This window comes from Kryptolebias marmoratus, linkage group LG7 (genome assembly GCF_001649575.2).
Source record: "Kryptolebias marmoratus isolate JLee-2015 linkage group LG7, ASM164957v2, whole genome shotgun sequence".
Lineage (NCBI taxonomy): Eukaryota > Metazoa > Chordata > Actinopteri > Cyprinodontiformes > Rivulidae > Kryptolebias > Kryptolebias marmoratus.
The window spans coordinates 22,884,353-22,903,683 of NC_051436.1; the positions used below are offsets into that span (position 1 = coordinate 22,884,353).

The following is a 19,331-nucleotide window of genomic DNA, read 5'->3' on the forward strand; positions in this document are numbered from 1 at the left end:
AAAAAAATAAAGAAATTATTGATGTGGTGTATACAGAAGGCTCAGGATTGTGTGTGTATATGTGTGTGAGAGAGTGAAATAAATTTGAATGAACAATCAAACTTGCTTCTTTATTAAAATATGAAATGTATTGAAATATACATCTATTAATATGCCATACTATATGTCTGTCTTTGTTAAAGAGCATAAAACAAAGTATTTTAGCATGATATCACTTATTTTTAATGTGTGAAAGTGTCCTGTATCGAAACTACATCTCTGCTGTTTGTAACAAACCAAACTGTGTGAAAATCGGGTAAAGATTCAGAGAGTTCTGATTATTTTAGTTGGACATACAGCTTCCTCAGTACAAAGAAATGAACAGGGGGACATGTGAAGGACCCAGCCAAGATTGCAGCTAAGCTGACACATCAGCTCCAACAGACAGCGCCAGTCTTTGAGGTGCCTATGTAAACAATGACTATGGTGGTCAGTAACAAGCTAACATTTGTTATTTGCTAGCGCTCCTTACCAAACTTCCGGGTCACCTAAACCCGACCAATATAATATTAAAATCAGATTCTGTCCTGCTGTCCCTTCTTCCATTTCGTGTTTCGATCTTAGCCTAAAAGTGAAATATGAAAAACCAGGCGTTTTTTCGTTTTTGGTGTTATAATAAAAAACAAAATAACCAGTCCATTTTTCATTATTTGATTTTTGATAGTCAATTGAAAATGGAAAGAACGAATGATACACAGATTGAAAAACCAGGCATTTTTTCATTTTTGGTGTTACAATAAAAAATAAAAATGATTTTGATAGTCAATTGAAAATGGAAAGAACACAGATTTTCCATAACAAAAGCAATTTCTGTGTTGATTTATTTAAAAAAACACATCTTCTGAATCAGATCAACATTTTACATAGTCCAAATGCAGTCAGATGTTCTCACCCAAGCAGACTTTATATTTTAGTTGGGCATGTTATGCCTTCTTTCTGTCTTGGTGTAATTTATGTGAAGATTGAGGAAATTTGAAGGGTTTGATTTTATATATCTGAGCCACCAAGGGAGGTAGTCACAGGGTTGAATTGGTTGATATGTGTGAGGGTAATTCAGCATTACAGTTTGAGGCTGTGATGTCTTAATGACAGATGATCTGTGTAACCAGCCACCTATGGCATTTACAATTAGAGATATATGATGCTTTTTGCAAGGAAGTTATACCATTTTGTATTGTAAACTGTTAAACTGTTTATTAAATACAAAATAATAACAATAATAAAACAACTGGCTTCCATTTTAGAATAACTTCTGTTTTAGGTTGTAGCATAACTTCCATTGTGGCTTTTGTATTTTGTTGACCCCTCTGGGCCACCCTATATAGTCACACAATGCCAGCTTTATTTGTGAAATCTCACAATATCACGGGATGTGGCTGGCCCGATTGGTAATTTTTTAGGTAGCCTAAAGAGGGGCTTGTCTTTGCAGCATTCTATGACTTCATGAAACAAGCCTAAATGCTGGCCTTTTCCCTCACAGAAACAGTTTCCCTATTCAGAAATGTATAGTCCTTTCAAATGTAGTCAGATGAACTTCAACACCAAATACTTTCCAATAACCTATCCTGGACCAATTGCAAGTTTGTTTGAAACTTTTAACATGTCCAGAAAAGTTTCACCAATACAAAGATTCTTTTAAATTCCTTTCCAGTCTCAGATCTAAGAAACCTTTTTGAAGGTCAAAAAATTGATCAGAAAAAAATACAATCTTCAACATTCAACATTATAAAGATCTATATCTCTAAGGAAGTTCTGATTTTTACTTTTAATCTTGATTTTAAGAAAATTATTTTACATATTTAAAACTGCCTTGAATCTCTTATATCCATAAGACCAAACTTTTTTCACCTTTTTTTATATGGAACTATGCCAACAAGTTGTTGATGTTTTGAAGCATTACTTTTAGTAATTTTATAAACAAGAAACAAATCTTTGCTTTCCCAAATATTTAAAAAAGTTACACTTTTTAAGACATCCAAAAAGTGAGCAAAGTTGATGTTAGTTTCTTTGTTGAATATTATATAGTTTTCTTAATAGAAATGTAGAGATAAATGTAAAGTTTTTATTCAGAAATATTGCTTATGTAAACTTTGTATGATCTAATTTGGTTTAATTGTTGAACACAATATTTTGTGTATTATTTCCCGCTCCTATCTATAGATAACAGTTTGGGCCAGCATCCTCCAGACCAGCTTCACCAAGAAGCTATGGACCACTCTGGGCTGCTGTGCTCTAATACACCCTCTGCCTCCTGGAATGGACCAAAAGGTTCCACTTTTTCCCCCGGAGCATGGAATGAGCCTTACAACTACAGCATGAGCAAAGGTCCTGCAGTTTCTCCCAAGCAGCACAGCATCATTGGAAATTTAGGCGGGATGCAGGACGGGGTTATGCTGGTGAGCTCACATTCCAGTCAGTCAGTGAGCTCACATTCCAGCTCATTCACATCTGTGACAGACCACTCTGGGAGAACAGGAAACAGCATGTCAGCTGTCATGATAGGGAAGCAAAGCGAAATAGAAGGGGTAGCAGGAGACGGAGGGAGAGTTGGTGGTCGAGATACAGGACGAGGAAGGGAGAGGTCGGCACGGTCCATAGCAGCACAGAATGCCTTCAAGTTCAGAGAACGTTCTCTTTCCACACCCACTGATTCTGGCTCCTTTTGCTTTACAGAGGGTGGCATAGACCAAGACATAAATATTGTGTCTACTGGAAATGGAAACGCTATGTCAATAAATCATCAGGAGCAGCACAACTTCCAGGGTTATGGGGGAAATTATTCCCTCCTCTACCCTAGAGGGAGTTCTGAAGACAGTGCAAGTACTGTGGACACAATCTCTGTCTCTGCCTCAGACTACAGCACAGAGGGACGCTTGCGTCTTCGTTCACGTTCCATCTCACTTAAGAAATCTAAGCGCAAGCCACCGCCTCCTGTCAGAAGTGTCTCTCTCATAAAAAATCTTGGAGAAGCTGAGGGAAGGATCTGGCGCGAGGATGGTCTTTACCGAGATGGCAGACCAAAAAGCCTGCACATACCCAGGGACCACTACCCAGACTTCCAGCCAGATTTCCTTCTGCCTAGCCCATCTTGTTCCTCTAAATCAAGTGTTTGTGAAAGGGAACCAGGCCCAGGGGGAAATGATGGACCTCCAAGTTTGGCGATCCAGGCACCGGAAGGGGAAAAAGAAACAGACATGACCTTTCCTTCTCACTGGCAGTTGGGAGAGTGGAAAAGCAATGACCCCTACAGGTAAAAAAGCTCCAAATACATGTTTGAGGTTGTATTTGCTCTGTGGTGTAAATGTTTTTCTATATGGCTGATCATCTGTTTTCATGGAGTCTACTTATCATTTGTTTCTTCTGTCATCCCCAGGTCTTTGTCAGGCTCCAGCACAGCAACAGGTACCACAGTAATTGAATGTATGAAAGTCAGAAGTAGCTCAGAGTCCCTACTTGACTCTCCCTCCACTTCCAGAGCTACTTCCCCCTCACAGCTCTCCATGGAGACTGATGTCAAGGCTTCCTCACCCTTAAAACCTCCAGGACTTATATCACCATCAAGTGGATATTCAAGTCAATCAGAGACTCCCACCCCAACTGTTAGTCAGGGGACACTAGGGACTACAGGGTGTAAGATGCGCCCAAAGATACCTGAGAGGAAGTCATCATTACCATCTCCAAAGGACCCAGCTGCCAGGTCTAGATTATCCTTTGAAATGCCTGGGAATGCACATCTGGAGCTGTCATCAATCAAGCCAAAGCAAAAGGCAAGCAGGCGGCATTCTGACACATCTACAACTCCAAAACCAGGAAAAATCAGTCCTATCTCTTCTCAGGCATTGCCTGTGGTTACCCAGAGTGAGCTGAAGACCATAAGACTTCGCTCTGTTTCCCGTGGTGACCTAGAAGACTGCCCAGATGGGGCTTCTGATACAATTGAAGAAGAACAACATGGCAGAGACATTGGTGAAGACTCCAGCCCACCACTCACTCTACGAAAACTGAAGCCGCCTGTTGCTGTAAAGCCTCCATTGCCCAAACGACCCATAAACCTCATCCACAAGTCTCCTTCTCCCTCCTCTACCTCTCCCCTTGTCCTCGACTCACCTCCTGCCTCACCTGTGGAAAGACCAGTGCCTTTAGGCAACATCTACAAAGTTATGAAAAAGCCCAAACCCAAAAAAACACCAACACAAACTACAACAAGTCCTGTTGTTCTTCCAGATTCAAATTCCACCAATGTGCCACAGACTGCCTATGATCACCATTTCCTCCCTCATTCCCAGTCTCTTTTTGATCTCCCTCCTCTCCCAGACCCCCAGCCTCTTTTGGAAGACCCACTTCTAGAACCTGAATTTGATAGTGAATTAGACATACGTCTTGTCCTAGAAGACGGAGGCTCCCTCCCCTTTCCCTGCAGTAACCAGGAAGCCCCTGAGCTCCAGGACAAGAGCAAGACACTCCCATCACGGATGACAATGTCATGCCTGGCAGAGCTGTCTGACAAAAAGAAACCCAAGGTAAAATATCATTTAGTTGCTCTCTTTTTAAGGTGTGATATTGTGCTGTGACTCACTAGTCTCATGCAATAGCAATATAGATTTAACAATGTTTGTTTTCACTTATGATTGATTTTAATAAATGTAATTCTGCATATCTCTAATTTAGTGGAACTTTTGTTATCCATTACAGGTTCCTCCTCCAGTTCCCAAGAAGCCAAATGTCTTGCTTCTTACCACTTCGATCCACTCTTCTACTAATGGCAGCACAGACCGACAAATCTCACAGACCGACAGCCCTGTGAGCCTGCGATCTTCTGTAGGTGTGTTTGCACCAAATGCGAATATTGCTACTCCTTGTGTTCCTGGGATGCCTAATCAAGACGAGAACCACCTCGGTACAGATGAGGAGAGTTCAAAAGAGTCATCCCTTCAGTCATCACTCCAGGATTCTTCCCTTACAGAACTGGAAGGAAAGCTGACCAGCACTGGTATTTGATCAGATATGTCAATATTAAAATTAAATAACAAGTAGTTTTTGAAGTATTTTGTAATAATTTAAAATTAACTTTTTTTTTCCTGATAAGAGAAAAGCTTTTAATTGGGACTCATTTTGAATGAGAGAAACTAGCCAAAGCAAAAGTAATCAAAGGCCTAGCATTTCTTAACGGAATGCTGAACCTGTCACGATAACAAATTTTGCTGGATGATTAATTGTCTCAGAAATTATTGCAATAAACTATAACATTGTTTGGAGGCTGTTTTAAACTAATGTAATGATAATAACATAATAGTGCAAGTACATCCTCTCAAAGATTAAAAAACTTTACTTTCAAAAGAACACTTAACACTGGAACTGGAACACAGAATAAACAAAACCGAAAACAACAAAAAAATAGACTCTCAGCCTTCGTTAACAAAGTGACAGGTTTTAAGGTAACTGCCAGAATCGAGTACCCAGAAAACGGACAGACTACAGAGACAGTGAGATAAGGTAAGTGGATTTATTTACAGTGCAAACAGTGGCAGGTCAGGATCTGGAAAACGGGTAGGAATGAGTTAGTCCTTGGTCTGGCTTGTTGTCGGTGGATTTCAGGATTTGCAGTGAAATGTGAGGGCTTACGGATTCGTGACCAGGTAGAACATTGAAGGTGAGTCCTACGTTTCCCCAGGTGAGTATATTTACAAGGTGCAGAGTTGGACTTGGAGGAGGCAGGCAGGCAGGCAGGCAGGCAGAGGTCTCAGGCGGACATGTTCGGAGTAAGTTCCAGGTAAGTCCCACAGGTTCACAAGATGGCAGGTTCAGGTTCTCGGCAGCGGATCCCCAGGCAGGTAAGTTTAGGCAGGTGAGTAACAACAAGAACAGGTCCACTAGTGAGCACACAGAAGACAACAGGGTGAGCAAAATTCAAAAGGATTCAAAACAGCAGTTTCAGAGCCGAGACTGTTACCCAAAGGCAAACAATGCATCAGCGATGACTGCTCCCTCCAACTGCCTTAAGAACCCTGGGCAGGTGTGATGATGATCCGCTGCAGCGGCAGTAATTAGGATTTGGCCACTCAGAGGAACCCAGACAGTAACACAGGTAGCAGGTGGCAGATTGCTACAGTACCCCCTCCTCAAGCGTTGTCTCTCGACGACCCAAACCACTTCTCAGGATGGTCCCTGTAAAAAGAAGAGTTCAGAGAAGGGTCCAAGATAAAGGCCCTCGGGATCCACGACCTCTCTTCTGGTCCATAGCCCTCCCAATCAACCAGGTATTGGAAGCCCCGGCCGTGACAACGAACGTCCAAGATCCGCCTCACCAAGTTAACAGGCTGGTTATCCACTTGCCGGGCGGGTGGGGGGAGGTTGGCAGGAGGGCACAGCGGACTCTCTCGTACCGGCTTAACTTGAGAAACATGAAAAGTGGGATGGATTCTCAGAGAAGCAGATAAGTGAAGTCTAACTGCGGAAAGATTGATGATCCTTTCAATGGGATACGGGCCAATGAAACGTGGAGCAAGTTTCTTGGGAATGTCTCAAAGGTTAATGTCCCGAGTGGACAACCAGACCTTCTGTCCCACCTGGTACGAAGGTGTGGCAGAACAATGGTGATTGGCGAACCTCTGATTTTGGAGTGCTGTACGCAACAGAGCCCTTTCGGTCTGTTTCCAGATGCGATGACAGCGACGCAGGTGGGTCTGGACTGACGGAACTAGGCTCTCCGTTTCTTGCCTGGGGAAAAGAGGTGGATTATACCCCAGGTAAATTTCAAAAGGAGAGTAGCCAGTGGCTGAGGAAGTGTGGTTGTTATGGGAATACTCGACCCAAATGAGGTACTAGCACCAGCTCGCAGGATTATTGTTGACCACACATCTGAGCGTGGCCTCCAACTCTTGGTTGCATCTCTCCGACTGTCCGTTGGACTGAGGGTGGTATCCGGAGGTAAGGCTAACCTTAGCACCTAGGGCGTTACAAAAAGCCTTCCATACCTGGGAGGAGAATTGGGGGCCATGGTCAGAGACGACGTCCAGCGGGATACCATGGTAATGGAAAACATGGGTTACCAATAACTGGGCGGTCTCGAAGGGGGTGGGTAGTTTGGCCAAAGGGATGAAATGGGACGCTTTGGAGAATCTGTTGACAATGGTGAGGATTACAGTGTTTCCTTCTGAGGGAGGTAAACCGGTAACTGACATAATGCAGGATTTAAGCCATAAGAGCGGAACCGAAAACCAGAACACGGAGTCAGGACGTAAAGTTAAGTGATTTATTTACATGTGCTTTAATATTTACAGTGAGTGTTCGGGAGCATCTGAAATGACAGGAGGGAGGCAAGGTGAGTCTTGAGTACCACTGAATCCAGTACAGGAATATCCGTAATAGTTAGAGGTTAATTTGTTTGTCTTTCTTACAGGTTTCTGGAGAATGAAGCGGCTCAGTGTTGAGGAGTGAGTGGTCCAGGAGGAAGCCAGCGAGGAGGGATCCCAGAAGTCCAGCAGGTAAGTTCGTCCAGGCTGCACAAGGTAAGTCCCAATAAGTGGCACAGAGGTTAAAACCTGAAGCGAGGTAAGAACACACAAAAACAGGATTAACGTAGCGGTTCAAAGCGAGGCGTAAACCTAATGGCTGAGACTCTGACCAGAAGGCAAGATGCTCCAGCGAAGATCTGATGCCGACTAGGGGTTCAAATACTGGTACTGCTCGTCAGAGGAATCAGCAACAGCTGCGGAGAGAAAGGTTAAAGACCACGCCCAAAGGCGGGTCAAACCAGATCCTCACAGTAACAAAGTCCAGAGCCACGTGAGACCAAGGCCTTGCTGGTGTGGGTAGCGGCTGGAGATGACCCGCCGGAGGTTGGTTACTGCTCTTGTTCTGGGCACAGGTTGGACAGGCTAGAAGAAACTCTTTTATGTCAGAATTCATGGAGGGCCACCAGAAATGTCTCTTAGTAAACGAGAGCATGCGTGAGATACCTGGGTGACAAGAGAAGCGGTGATTATGAACCCAATCGAGTACCTTACTCACAATGGACTGGGGAATGTAATGAGTTCCGGTGGGTCCTGTGCCAGGATCGGGGTCTGTTTGTTGAGCCAAGGTGATGGTATTTTCTATGTCCCAGGTAAGGTTACCAATGAAGCAGGTGGCAGGGATGATTCTTTCCTCTCGCTTGGAATCTTCTGAAATGGTGAACTGTCTGGAGAGGGCGTCAGGTTTGACATTTCTGGAGCCTGGCCTGTAGGTTATGGAGAAATTGAAACAGGCAAAAAACAGAGACCAGCGGGCTTGACAAGGGTTCAGTCGTTTAGCGCCTTGCAAATATGATAAGTTCTCATGGTCGGTCCAAATAAGAAATGGCTGTTCAGTACCCTCTAACCAATGCCTCCACTCCTCGTGGGCTAATTTGATGGCCAAGAGTTCCCTATCACCTACGTCATAATTCCTTTCAGCAGATGACAAACGACGGAAGAAGAAAGCACAGGGGTGGATCTTGTTGTCATTTTTGGACTGTTGTGAGAGAACAGCACCAATTCCCGTATCCGAGGCATCCACTTCGACCACAAACTGCTTGTTGGGATCAGGATTGGTCAGAATGGGGGCCAAAGTGAAAAGGTCTTTAAGATCCTTGAATGCCTTGTCCGCCTCTTGGGACCATGAAAAAGTGATCAAGGGGGAAGAGAGTCTGGTTAGAGGGGCGGTGACCTGACTGTAATTTCTAATAAATTGACGGTAGAAATAGAACCTCTGGAGGTCTTCACGATTAGACAGCACCGGCCAATCAGTGATGGCGCGCACCTTTTTGGGATCGGAACGATAACACCCCCTCTCAAAAATGTAACCAAGAAACTGAAAAGAATGCATGTGAAACTCGCATTTCTCGGGTTTTACAAACAGCTGATTTTCCCACAGCCGTTGTAACACGGCATGCACATGAGATTTGTGCTGTTGAGGATCACTGGAGTAAATGAGGATATCGTCCAGGTAAACGAAAACGAAGTCGTTCAAAGAGTCGCAGAGAACGTCATTAATAAGGGCCTGGAAAACTGCTGGAGCGTTGGTTAAGCCAAAAGGCATGACAAGATATTCAAAATGTCCCAGCGGTGTTTTGAACGCAGTCTTCCATTCACCCCCCTTTCTAATTCGCACGAGGTGGTACGTGTTACGCAGGTCAAGTTTGGAAAAAATGTTAGCTGAATGTAACTGAGCATGAACCGAGTCAATGAGAGGCAAGGGGTACTTATTCTTAATGGTAATCTGATTAAGTGCTCTGTAATTAATACAGGGCCTAAGGGTCTTATCCTTTTTGGCCACAAAGAAGAAACCGGCTCCTAAAGGAGAGGTAGAAGGATGGATTATACCAGAACTCAACGACTCCTCGATGTAGTTCCTCATAGCCTCCCTTTCTGACCCCGGGATATTAAAAAGGCGACTAGAGGGAAGAGGAGTCCCGGCTAATAAGTCGATCGCGCAGCCATAAGGGCGATGAGGTGGTAGAGATAAGGAGAGATAAGGCCTTCTGTTTGCTAAAAACAGGAGCAAGATCGTGGTAACATGCGGGAACCCTAGACAGATCTACTTCCTCATCAAGCTCGGACTTATTACTAGTCTGAGAAACAGCGGCCCTTAAACAATGTTGAAGACAGAAACTGCTTCACGACTCCACTCGCCTGTCTTTCCAATTTAGAATGGGATTATTTTTAACTAGCCAAGGATACCAAAAAATCAGTTGAGGAGTGGAGGAGTTAACAACAAGGAAATCGCAAAAATTGTGGTGATTACCGGAAACAATAACATGAAGTTTGTTTACCTTGGACTGAATCTGGGTAAGAGGCTGCCCAGTGACTCCTACAACAGCACGTGGGTTATCAACAGGTAAAGTGGGAATCCCCAGTTGTTCTACCAAACAAAGTGAAATTAAATTCAATTCGGAACCGTAGTCAATTAATACTGAAATGGGTAGTCAGGAGAAACATCTTTACTACCCGCCAATACATCCTGACCTATTGACGGGCAGAACCGTTTCCCCGATTCGGGCAGGTGGCCACTACGTGACCCTGCTTGCCGCAGTAGATACAGGCCCTGGTCGCGAAACGCCTTTGTCTCTCCTTGGGGGTTAAACGAGTACGCCCCACCTGCATGAGTTCGGGTTCTGCTTCAGAGAACACACTGGGTTGAGCCGCGGGTCTGTACTCGTGAAACTCTGACCCCGGGTGGATTGAGAAACTGACTCACGCTGTTTACGGCGTTCTCTGAGCCTCTGATCGATCCTGATGGCTAATGTAATTAGCTCATCCAGGCTACCAGGTTCCTCATGAAGAGCTAATTGATCCTTGACAAGTTCAGATAAACAGTTCATACCTTTTAATGCCTGCTTATCCCAACCAGGCTTAACCAACGCTCCAGCCTTGAGCCTGTTTAGATAAAATTTGTCAAGTGATTTGTGCAAAAATGTCACCAAATGTGTCATGCTCAGAGTATGTGTTGCAGATATAGCTCAGCTACTTCCACATCAAATATTTAGCTCAACATTGACCTAGTGATAACTTTTTTTTATGTTTACTTAGGTCAGTTAGCTGTGGTGGCCATCTTTAATCGGTTGACTCCAGAACATAATCAATTGTAGATATACCTCCTATTACTTTTTGAGTGTTTCATCACATGTTGCCAATAAAAAAGTTGACTACAATAATTATTGGCCAAGTTTTAAACAAAGATTTTGCATGATGCTCTGAGTATGTGGTTAATTCCTATTTTGTTTCAGCTCAATATCTGTAAAACTGTCCAACTTATAGCCATTTTTGTCTTTCCCAAAGTACCTTTTCTGTGGCAGCCATATAGTCAAGCAAAAGTTCAATGCTGCTAATTTTGACATTGATTTTCAAATTGCTATTAGTTGTTTTAAAACTGGACTAAATAAAATCAGTAATTTACACAGAGACAAAGACTTTATTATCATGATGATACCAAATTTTCTATGTAAAAGAATCAGATTTATGTTTATGTTCATTGTAAATTTTTTTAATAAAGTAAAAAACATGGTGCTTTTGGCAAAGTATAAAAAAATAATGAAGCAGAAAAAAATCCTTGTTTTAATTAGATTTCTGTTCATTATTCAGATGATTCAGGTGGAGATGAGAAGTCTGTGCTCCACATCGCTGACGAAACAGAGGACGATTTGTTGGCCGGCACAATTACGACACACACCACTGAAGACTTGTTCACAATTATACACAGGTTTGAACAAATGCACACATTTGTTTAAGGAATATTTTAAACATAAAGATGCAACAACACTAAGATTGCCTGACAGCTTTTTATAACGTGGAGCATGAAGTAAAAAGCTTATTACGAGGTGAACAGAGTAGAGGGTTCCCTAGCAACAACTACATGAACAGCAATGACAAGTGAGTTTTGGGTATTTTTTGTTTGTTTCACAAACCATTCCTCTCACACACACTTTTATGCATCTGAGCCCACACAGTCTAACACGGGAGAGCTAGTATCTAAGCAACAAGTGTTCATGATTTTACCTTGTGTGGTTCTGAAATTAGCTTGAATGGCAGTGAGGAAAGGAAGACCATTAGTCAATGTTTTATCTTTTACAGAAAGATGGAGTCTTTCCTGTAACTAAAAATACAAGGTTTTGTTGTTCTCCGAAACATAGATGTCAGTCAGAGTGGAACTCATTAGTCTTGAGAAGCATATGCAAAAAAGAAGTTTAAACAGCTCAAAATACATATTAGTTCTTTATCTTAGCTTCTGACCATTCTACTCGAGATAATATTTGTAAAATAAATATTTTTTGTTTGAAAAAAAAAAATCTTTGTCCAGATGACAAGCAGAAATTACAGCAAAATAACTGAAATATCTAATCTATATCATGAGGTGGCAGTAACAATAATAATGATGATGCATCTAAACACAAAGGAAAACATACTAACAACAGTAAAAACTTCTAACTAAACAGTTGCTGCTGGTTAATTTTTTTCTTTGACATTAATGTATATAAATATTATATATATATATATATATATATATGAAAGTCCCTTCTACACATCACAGCGCTGGTATAATGGGATCTTATGGCTTCAATTCTCAACAGCAAAAGACTGTGGGACTCATGGTCTAGATTTCTATTATGGTTAATGAGTGTGAATCAGGCTTTAAGTCTTTTACCTTTTCTATTAATTTACTGATTTCTTTCAGATCCAAGCGAAAGGTTCTGGGTCGTAAGGAGCCGTCTGACTCTTTTGGCAGCCGCCAGAGCCTTGTGTCACCTGTGAAGCACAGTACCAGTGGGACTGACATCAGAAATCTTACCTTGGGCAGCAGCCAAAGGTCGAGTTCTCGCAATGAGAATTTCATGGCCCTACTTCAGAAGAAAGGCAGCAAGTCTTCCAGCGGAGGAGCGAGGGTGTCTGCAATGGAGCTTTTAAAGAGCACAAATCCACTAGCACGACGTGTCACCGAGTTTTCAACGACCATAGCATCAAATGCAGAGGAAGGAGATGCCCCATGTGGGAGTGATAAACTCACTGGTCAGTGAATGGAAATGTTACAGTAGTTAACTGGATCTGTTCACTGTTTACTAAGATATCAACCAGTTCTACAATCTGCCACTTGTTGAGGGTGGGGCCCGTAATATATATAACATGTTCAGTAGGATTGTTCCAACTTCTGACTGACCATTTGCACTGTCCAACAAATGGTTCTTCCCAAGGTTGGAGCACTGTTGTTGGCTTGTCAAATATGTCCCTCAAGACACCAGGGGAGTAAAAAGCCTGTTCTTCCTATACAGACAATAAAAGGTGGATATTGAGGTCACTAAGCTTGGTTTGGAATCCGGAAGAGTAGATGGACAGGTGGCAATGACACTGGGGATGTAAAAATATACAGTGGATTTCTTCACTACTGGCTCGCTTTGGACAAAGACAACTATAGATTCCCATAACAACAGGGGTAAATACATCTAGATCTGTAACCATACTGATCTGCTATGATACTACAGAGGATCAGTAATCAATTTAACCCCATAATTAAGTAGAGTACTAAGAGAAATGTTTATACCTGCACAATCTTTTCGCTACAGGTCTGACACCTTTAGCCCCATATGAACTAGAGGGTTGATCACTAGTTTGTGATCAAGTAACCGAGGAAGGTAACATGACTAAACTTTGATCATCATGGTCAATGCAATGGCATAGCAGCCCTGTCATTTTTAACAGTAAAGTTCCAGATTTATAAAGAGAAACTGCATGGGGGCTTTATGCGACTAAAGACGAGGCATGAGCATGTTACACATTTTGTTGCTCGTGCTGTAAAAGTGAATGTGGACCTTCACAAAACATTCCACAGAGGTGCCAAGCCAATGGACATCAGTTTGGAATGCAAAGCACTTTTGTTTTTGTCAGCCTCAGAGGCCATTTACATTGCGTCTTCACTTAATTGCAACATTTTTTTCCTCATCATTATCTTTTCAATGTATATTTAGATGTTACTTTTTGCTCCTATTTTTATACATTCTAGATAGACATTTACTGTACATGTGTAATGAAATCATACTGTGTGTATCATGTACAAAAGTAAATGTAAAAACATTTATCAACACATTTTTTGATGTAAAAACTTAAAACAATGTACAAAAGCAGCAAGAAACTCGAACTACAAACTGCCCACACAGTGAAGTAAAAACATACACTTCAGTACACAAACACACACAAAATAACGAGTTTTACTATGAAGCGAAAAACAGAACAGGCCAGTCTATACAAGTGTATGTGTGTAAAAAAAATCACGCCTGTTGAGTTTCTGTACAGAAAGCATGACGCAGGCCTGGTTGTTCAACAGGGTTTTATTCAATTTGGCCTTGGCTGCTGGGACCAAATACTGTTACAAATTACAAACAGACCACAGGGGACCTACAGTAATGGAGTCTTTGTATGTGTGGGTATAGATAAATGTACCACAAAAAATATGCGAGAATATATGTTTGATTTTGGGTTTGCTATTTTTGTGTACATCTCAGCAGCATTCATAAAGGTTTGGGTTAAGATTGTGGGTGTGTGTGAGTGAGTGTGTGTGTTTGTGTTTGTGAATCGTCACCCAGCATGCCCTCTTTCACTCAGCAGACGTTTTTGATGCATCCCAAGAAGTTTTTCAGTTTATCTAGTTTGGGTCGTGATTTTGGTATAATTTTTTTTTCTGTAACCCTTTACAGAAGCCTTGGGTTTTATCATGCTAACTTATGATTAGGTTACATGGCATTAACAAAGGGAAATTGTTACATCATCACTGACTGAATATGCTTACCATTTATGCAGACAGTTGTCTTCTGCAAGGGGATGGCCAATCGAACACTTATAATAATTGCATTGATAGATGTGTAGCTGCTCTAATATGCTTCTTCTGCCAAGAATTTAAGAGGACAGAATTGGAAGTCTCTGTTTTCCATTTGTAGTGTTTATATCATTTCTTAAATGGTGAAGAGCTGCATGTCTAAAATATGTTGCTGCAACATTCAACTTGGTAAAATTTTCAAATCAAAATATAAATTTTTCTGCCCAATTCAGGAGTTGCTATAGTATATAGCAGGGCAGTGGGGGGGGAACCCTAAGGATTCTGGAATATCTGGTTGAAACTGTAATTTTAGACCAAAGGAATACTGTGAGATGTTAGCAGCTTTCACTGATAAATTTGGAGATGGTTTCCACCATCTGTCTGTTCCCACTGTTGCGGAGTGACATTACAGCATCAAAGAGGTTCTGTTTGTTTTGCCCACCCTTGTGCACATTCTGCCTCTCTTATCCCAAGGAGGCAGTGACAGTCTGCGTCACTCACCTCCTCACAATTCCCAGGACTCCTCTCCCCTTTCATCCCTGTCAGAGCACACTCTTCATCTGTGTCTCTTTTACTCTGCTCTAACCTCTAATCTAGCACAAACTGCACTCTTCATCATCTTTCTCTCTGCTTCCCTCCTCTTTTTAGCATTCCCTCCTTTTTTTCCTCTACACATGGCCCTCCCTATGTTCCCCCTCCCACCTTTGTCTCCTCATCATCATATCTCTCTCTGCATTCAGTCTGTGTATTTGAGCTCAGCAGAAGACACAGTGCAGGATGAATGTCAATGAAAGGACTTAAGAATATAAATGCTGTTCTTTGATTGAAAGTCTAAAAAGATCCACTCCTCTTTTGAGCCTCCTTCCTATTACATTGACTTACCATGAATAAATTAATTAATTTAGGTAAAATGATACATATTTTTTGCTTAAAAGACCTTGACTTTTGGACTGTGAACAAATCGCCCCTGTGACCTTTATCTGTGGATGGCTGGTTCTGGATCACTGTCTGATGAGCAGTGTTTCAGTTCTAACACCTGACTTATTCCCTGCGTGGATGGACTGCTGAAATGTAGGAGAAAACCTTTCATATCCTGACTCTTGCTTGGCAAAATATTTATCGGTGCTACTGAGTCAGAGCTCCATCTTGTGGATGAAAAAGGAAGCAACACATACAGTAACGACAGATGGGAAAACAAGCACTCTTTCACACACCTTTCTTTCCAGCAACGGTCTTTCAGGTATTCCAGTTTTTTGCAAAAAGAATATTAAAAATACATAAATTGTGCCCATTTACAATAACTGGTCCAGTGATGCTTGTTTTAAATATTTAGTAGGTGAAAAAGATTTAAAAAAAAAATGTCTGTGTTTGTTTGCCTTGTATACTGAATTATGGGCACCTACTGGCTTTGTTTTTTTTTTGTTATTTTACATTCTATTATAAAATACTTTTTATTATTTCAGCTGCCTTGGTAGTAAACACACAAGTAACGGGCCAAAATCTGTCCTAAATCTGCATCTGTAATTAGGTATGCAGCTATACCCCTTGAATATGTTACAAGGATGAAGTAAAATGTGACACAAGGGAAGAAGATCATCTAGTACTGAGAAGTTGCAGTTTAAAAAAATAATAAAAAAATCTCTCAGAAACAGAGCTGGTTCAGAGCTAATATTACTGATTGGGTGGATATTTTTAAAAAACTTCTAAAATGTTAACGCCAACTCTGAATAATATTTCTGCAACTGTTGAGCTTCGCAAAATGCAACATATTTCCCAGTACATAAAAAAGTATTTTCACAATTAATTCTGAAAAATAGAATAATGATCTGAGCCATCTCTGCCTACAGAGCAACTATGCATCCAAGAAAATCAGTGAAACTGATCTCTAAAATGTATTAACATTTTATTATATTTAAGAGGACCTTTGTATAAAGTTTAAAAATATCTAAAAAGAGGAATTTATTGAATATTTACTCTATTATCCACTCTGCAGGAATAGAAGTGGTATATGAAAGAGAGAATAAATGAAAATGTTGGTTTTGTTTAACTGGGGCTTATGCTAAAATCCACATAGTTCATCATGTTTTCTTTCATCTTATCTGTCTCTGTCTCAGCTTTTGTACCAGTCAAAAAAATATGTGTTAAAGCCTTTTTCCTATTTTACACAGTCTTGTTTGCTTTCTCTCAAATATTATACAAGGTAAAACAAAAGGAACAAGGTGCTGCAGAGGCTCACATACTAAATTAAACATACAAGTGGTTTCTGTGCAAGAAACAGTTTCTGTATAGTATTACAAACTAGAAAGGGGTTGTACAGAGATATATGTTTCAGTTGAGATCATTGTAGTTCTTGTATATGTTTTGTTTCATGCATGTCTGTCTCTGTAGTTTTGTTGTAGGGACCAACATTTATACATCAGGAGTTATATAATAATGAAATAATGAAAGCGGCTACCCAACCCAAACTAAGAGGCTCCCAACAACTGAAAATAGTATTTGTTGCCAGTGTGATGAAAGAAAATAACTGGTCAGGCTTGTGTCCTGTAGAGAAAATGTTTTGTCACTTTTACCTTCAGTTCAAACCACACTAAACCAGCTGTCTCTGTTAATCCAGAACATTATCCTGACCAGTGCTGTTTGAAGCATTGCAAGCGAACTGGAGTCAGTCTTTCATAATAAGAAGAGCCTTGACTTGAGCTGCAACTTTAGCCCCCATTAGTTCCTCTACAATCGTCAGGGCGAACTCAAAGCTGGTTCCTGGCCCAAAGCTGTTAATGTAATGGCCATCCTTCTGCACTCGGGCCTCTGAGTATCTCACTGGGCTGCAACATTTGGAGGCTAGTTGGCAACTCAAGATTAGGAGAAAAATGCTAAAAAATAAGTTAATTTTCAGTTGCAGTCTCACTGAAATCTAAGTGTTTGCAACCAAGCAACCAGTGAGACGTGTAGCTGTGTTTTGAGTTGCAAATGTTTGAAAATCATGACCTACTTTTGTGTGCACAGCTTGCAAAGCTGTTCTAGGCCATGCACATTTTTTTAATTCCCACCTTTACTCATATCATATTCACCTAATTATTATCCATCATTTGTGTGGCTTTTAGACCTGGACATTTGGGGCTGTAGCTCCAGATGTTTTCTGTCATAAGAAGAGCTCCTATGCAAGTGTCAAATTACAGCTCAAACCCTCTAGAATTTATTAAAACTAAATTAAGAAAGGCTTGAGGTGAGTTTGAGATGCCTGTGACAAAACTGAGAAAGTTTTGTAATGAGTTTGAGATGCTCACAAGTCTGAAATGATTTCATTTCAAAATCTGAACAACACAATTGTGAGCCTCTGCAACACACACAAGGAAACCCCCTGAGAATGGTTCTAGACATTTTGAAAACTTTTTCATAAGTGCCATTTGATAACTAGTTGCTACCAGTCTCAGCCCAGTGAGATACAAACTGAGGCTACAAGCCAGGCAGTTTGACCTTATTTGCAGGCAATAAGTATCATTAATTTACCGTAAAATGGATAAAAAAAAAAAAATTGGTTGTTTCAGGTTTGAATGTACCAGTCAGAATTAGGTCAGTAAGATACATAAGGGCATGTTCCATTTGGAGCTATTTTTAAATTCAGATAAGATCAATAAGTTCAGACTTCAATAAACAACAATTCACATGCAAGCTGTTGTAACTGCAGCAGAGTTGCAGCTGAGGGAGTGAAAGATTGCAGATAGGTTATGTTTGGTTTGCAGAGATGTTGTGTTTTCAGACTCACAAAACTCTTGATTTAGATCTGACACATGGCTGAAGTTTACTTTTTGTGACGTAAACATGTTGCCCATCCCCCCAAAATACTAAAGTGCATCACCAGTAAAGCCAACCCTTCAGCCACTCCAAGCAAGTAAAACTAAAAGTCCCCAAACTCAGTTTGAATTCCTGCATTACTGCTGTGCAGGCAGCTTCTCAAGACACTAATGTGATAATTAGAGAATCATAGAAAGAAAAATACAGAGTTAATTGAATTATTCTATTTTTGTTATTTCCTGTTGGAAAAAAGATCATATTTAAAATAATATTCTGTGTATGTATTAAAATTCCTCTGTTTTCTTTGCTCATTTGACAATGTGATCTGCTGCGAGGTGGCATCTCACACAAATGCTCCCTTCTGTGGCTCTGCAATGGCATTGTGATGAAAATATTATAATATCATTATAAATAAATTATTTTTCTTGCTTAAAAAAACTTGGTTTATTTTCTTTTCTGATTTTTCCTCTTGTCCTTCTGGTTGTCCAGGTTACACTCTGGACATGACTTTTCCCTGATAAGGATCTTGTATAATGCTAATTGATTGTTTCTCCACTACACAGCAACTAACTGTAAATGATTCAAAAACATTTTATATAATTTTGACGTTTTAATATTAGAGAAGCTAATTTGAGTAATTTGATGTGCTCTGTTTCTAGTAAAAGAAACCAAAGCTAAGTTTATTACACACCCTTCCCCTTTGCCTTTTAGCCCTACCCATATGTTTTTTTGTGCTTATAAGTCAGGGGAAGAGTGTCCTGATCCCTGCTTGGTGTGAAAAGTTAAACTGCAGAGCCTTTAAAAACTTAGATTTAACAAGGGTACACTTCAAAATGAAGGGGTATCAGCTGCACTTGCAGAAGAACTCACAAAAAGATGTATATATATTTTCCCTGTGAAACAATATTTTTACTAGCACAAAACACGAATGTTACTGTTATCTACTCTAATGTATTACATTTGGTATTATTATTTTTTCACAAGCAAACAAAATAAATTAAAAAGTTTTACATTTATTTATTTAAAGGGGACCTATTATGCTTCCTTGAACAAGTCAGGATAGGTCTGTGGACTATACAAAACATGTTCATTGCATTTAATACACAAAAATATTCTCAGATATTGAGATTTCACCTGATCAGTTCTGCCTGTTTTGAAAGATGTCTGGACGGCCGTCTGGT

At 40.7% G+C, this 19,331-nt stretch overlaps 1 protein-coding gene across 4 annotated transcripts in view; it reads left to right on the forward strand.

The window, feature by feature from the left end:
• nhsl2 (NHS-like 2) overlaps positions 1-18,588 on the forward strand; it is a 290,189-nt gene extending 271,601 nt beyond the window's left edge. For 2 of the 4 annotated variants that reach the window (XM_017432723.3, XM_037976541.1), the window contains exons 6-10: positions 2,200-3,289; positions 3,413-4,559; positions 4,732-5,029; positions 11,139-11,256; positions 12,229-18,588. In XM_017432723.3, the coding sequence (XP_017288212.1) occupies positions 2,200-3,289; positions 3,413-4,559; positions 4,732-5,029; positions 11,139-11,256; positions 12,229-12,568 (2,993 nt within the window). In that variant the 3' untranslated portion in view covers positions 12,569-18,588. The remainder of the gene's footprint in view (positions 1-2,199; positions 3,290-3,412; positions 4,560-4,731; positions 5,030-11,138; positions 11,257-12,228) is intronic. The other 2 variants (XM_037976542.1, XM_037976540.1) reach the window with 2 other exon arrangements.
• Positions 18,589-19,331: the final 743 nt, after the last annotated feature.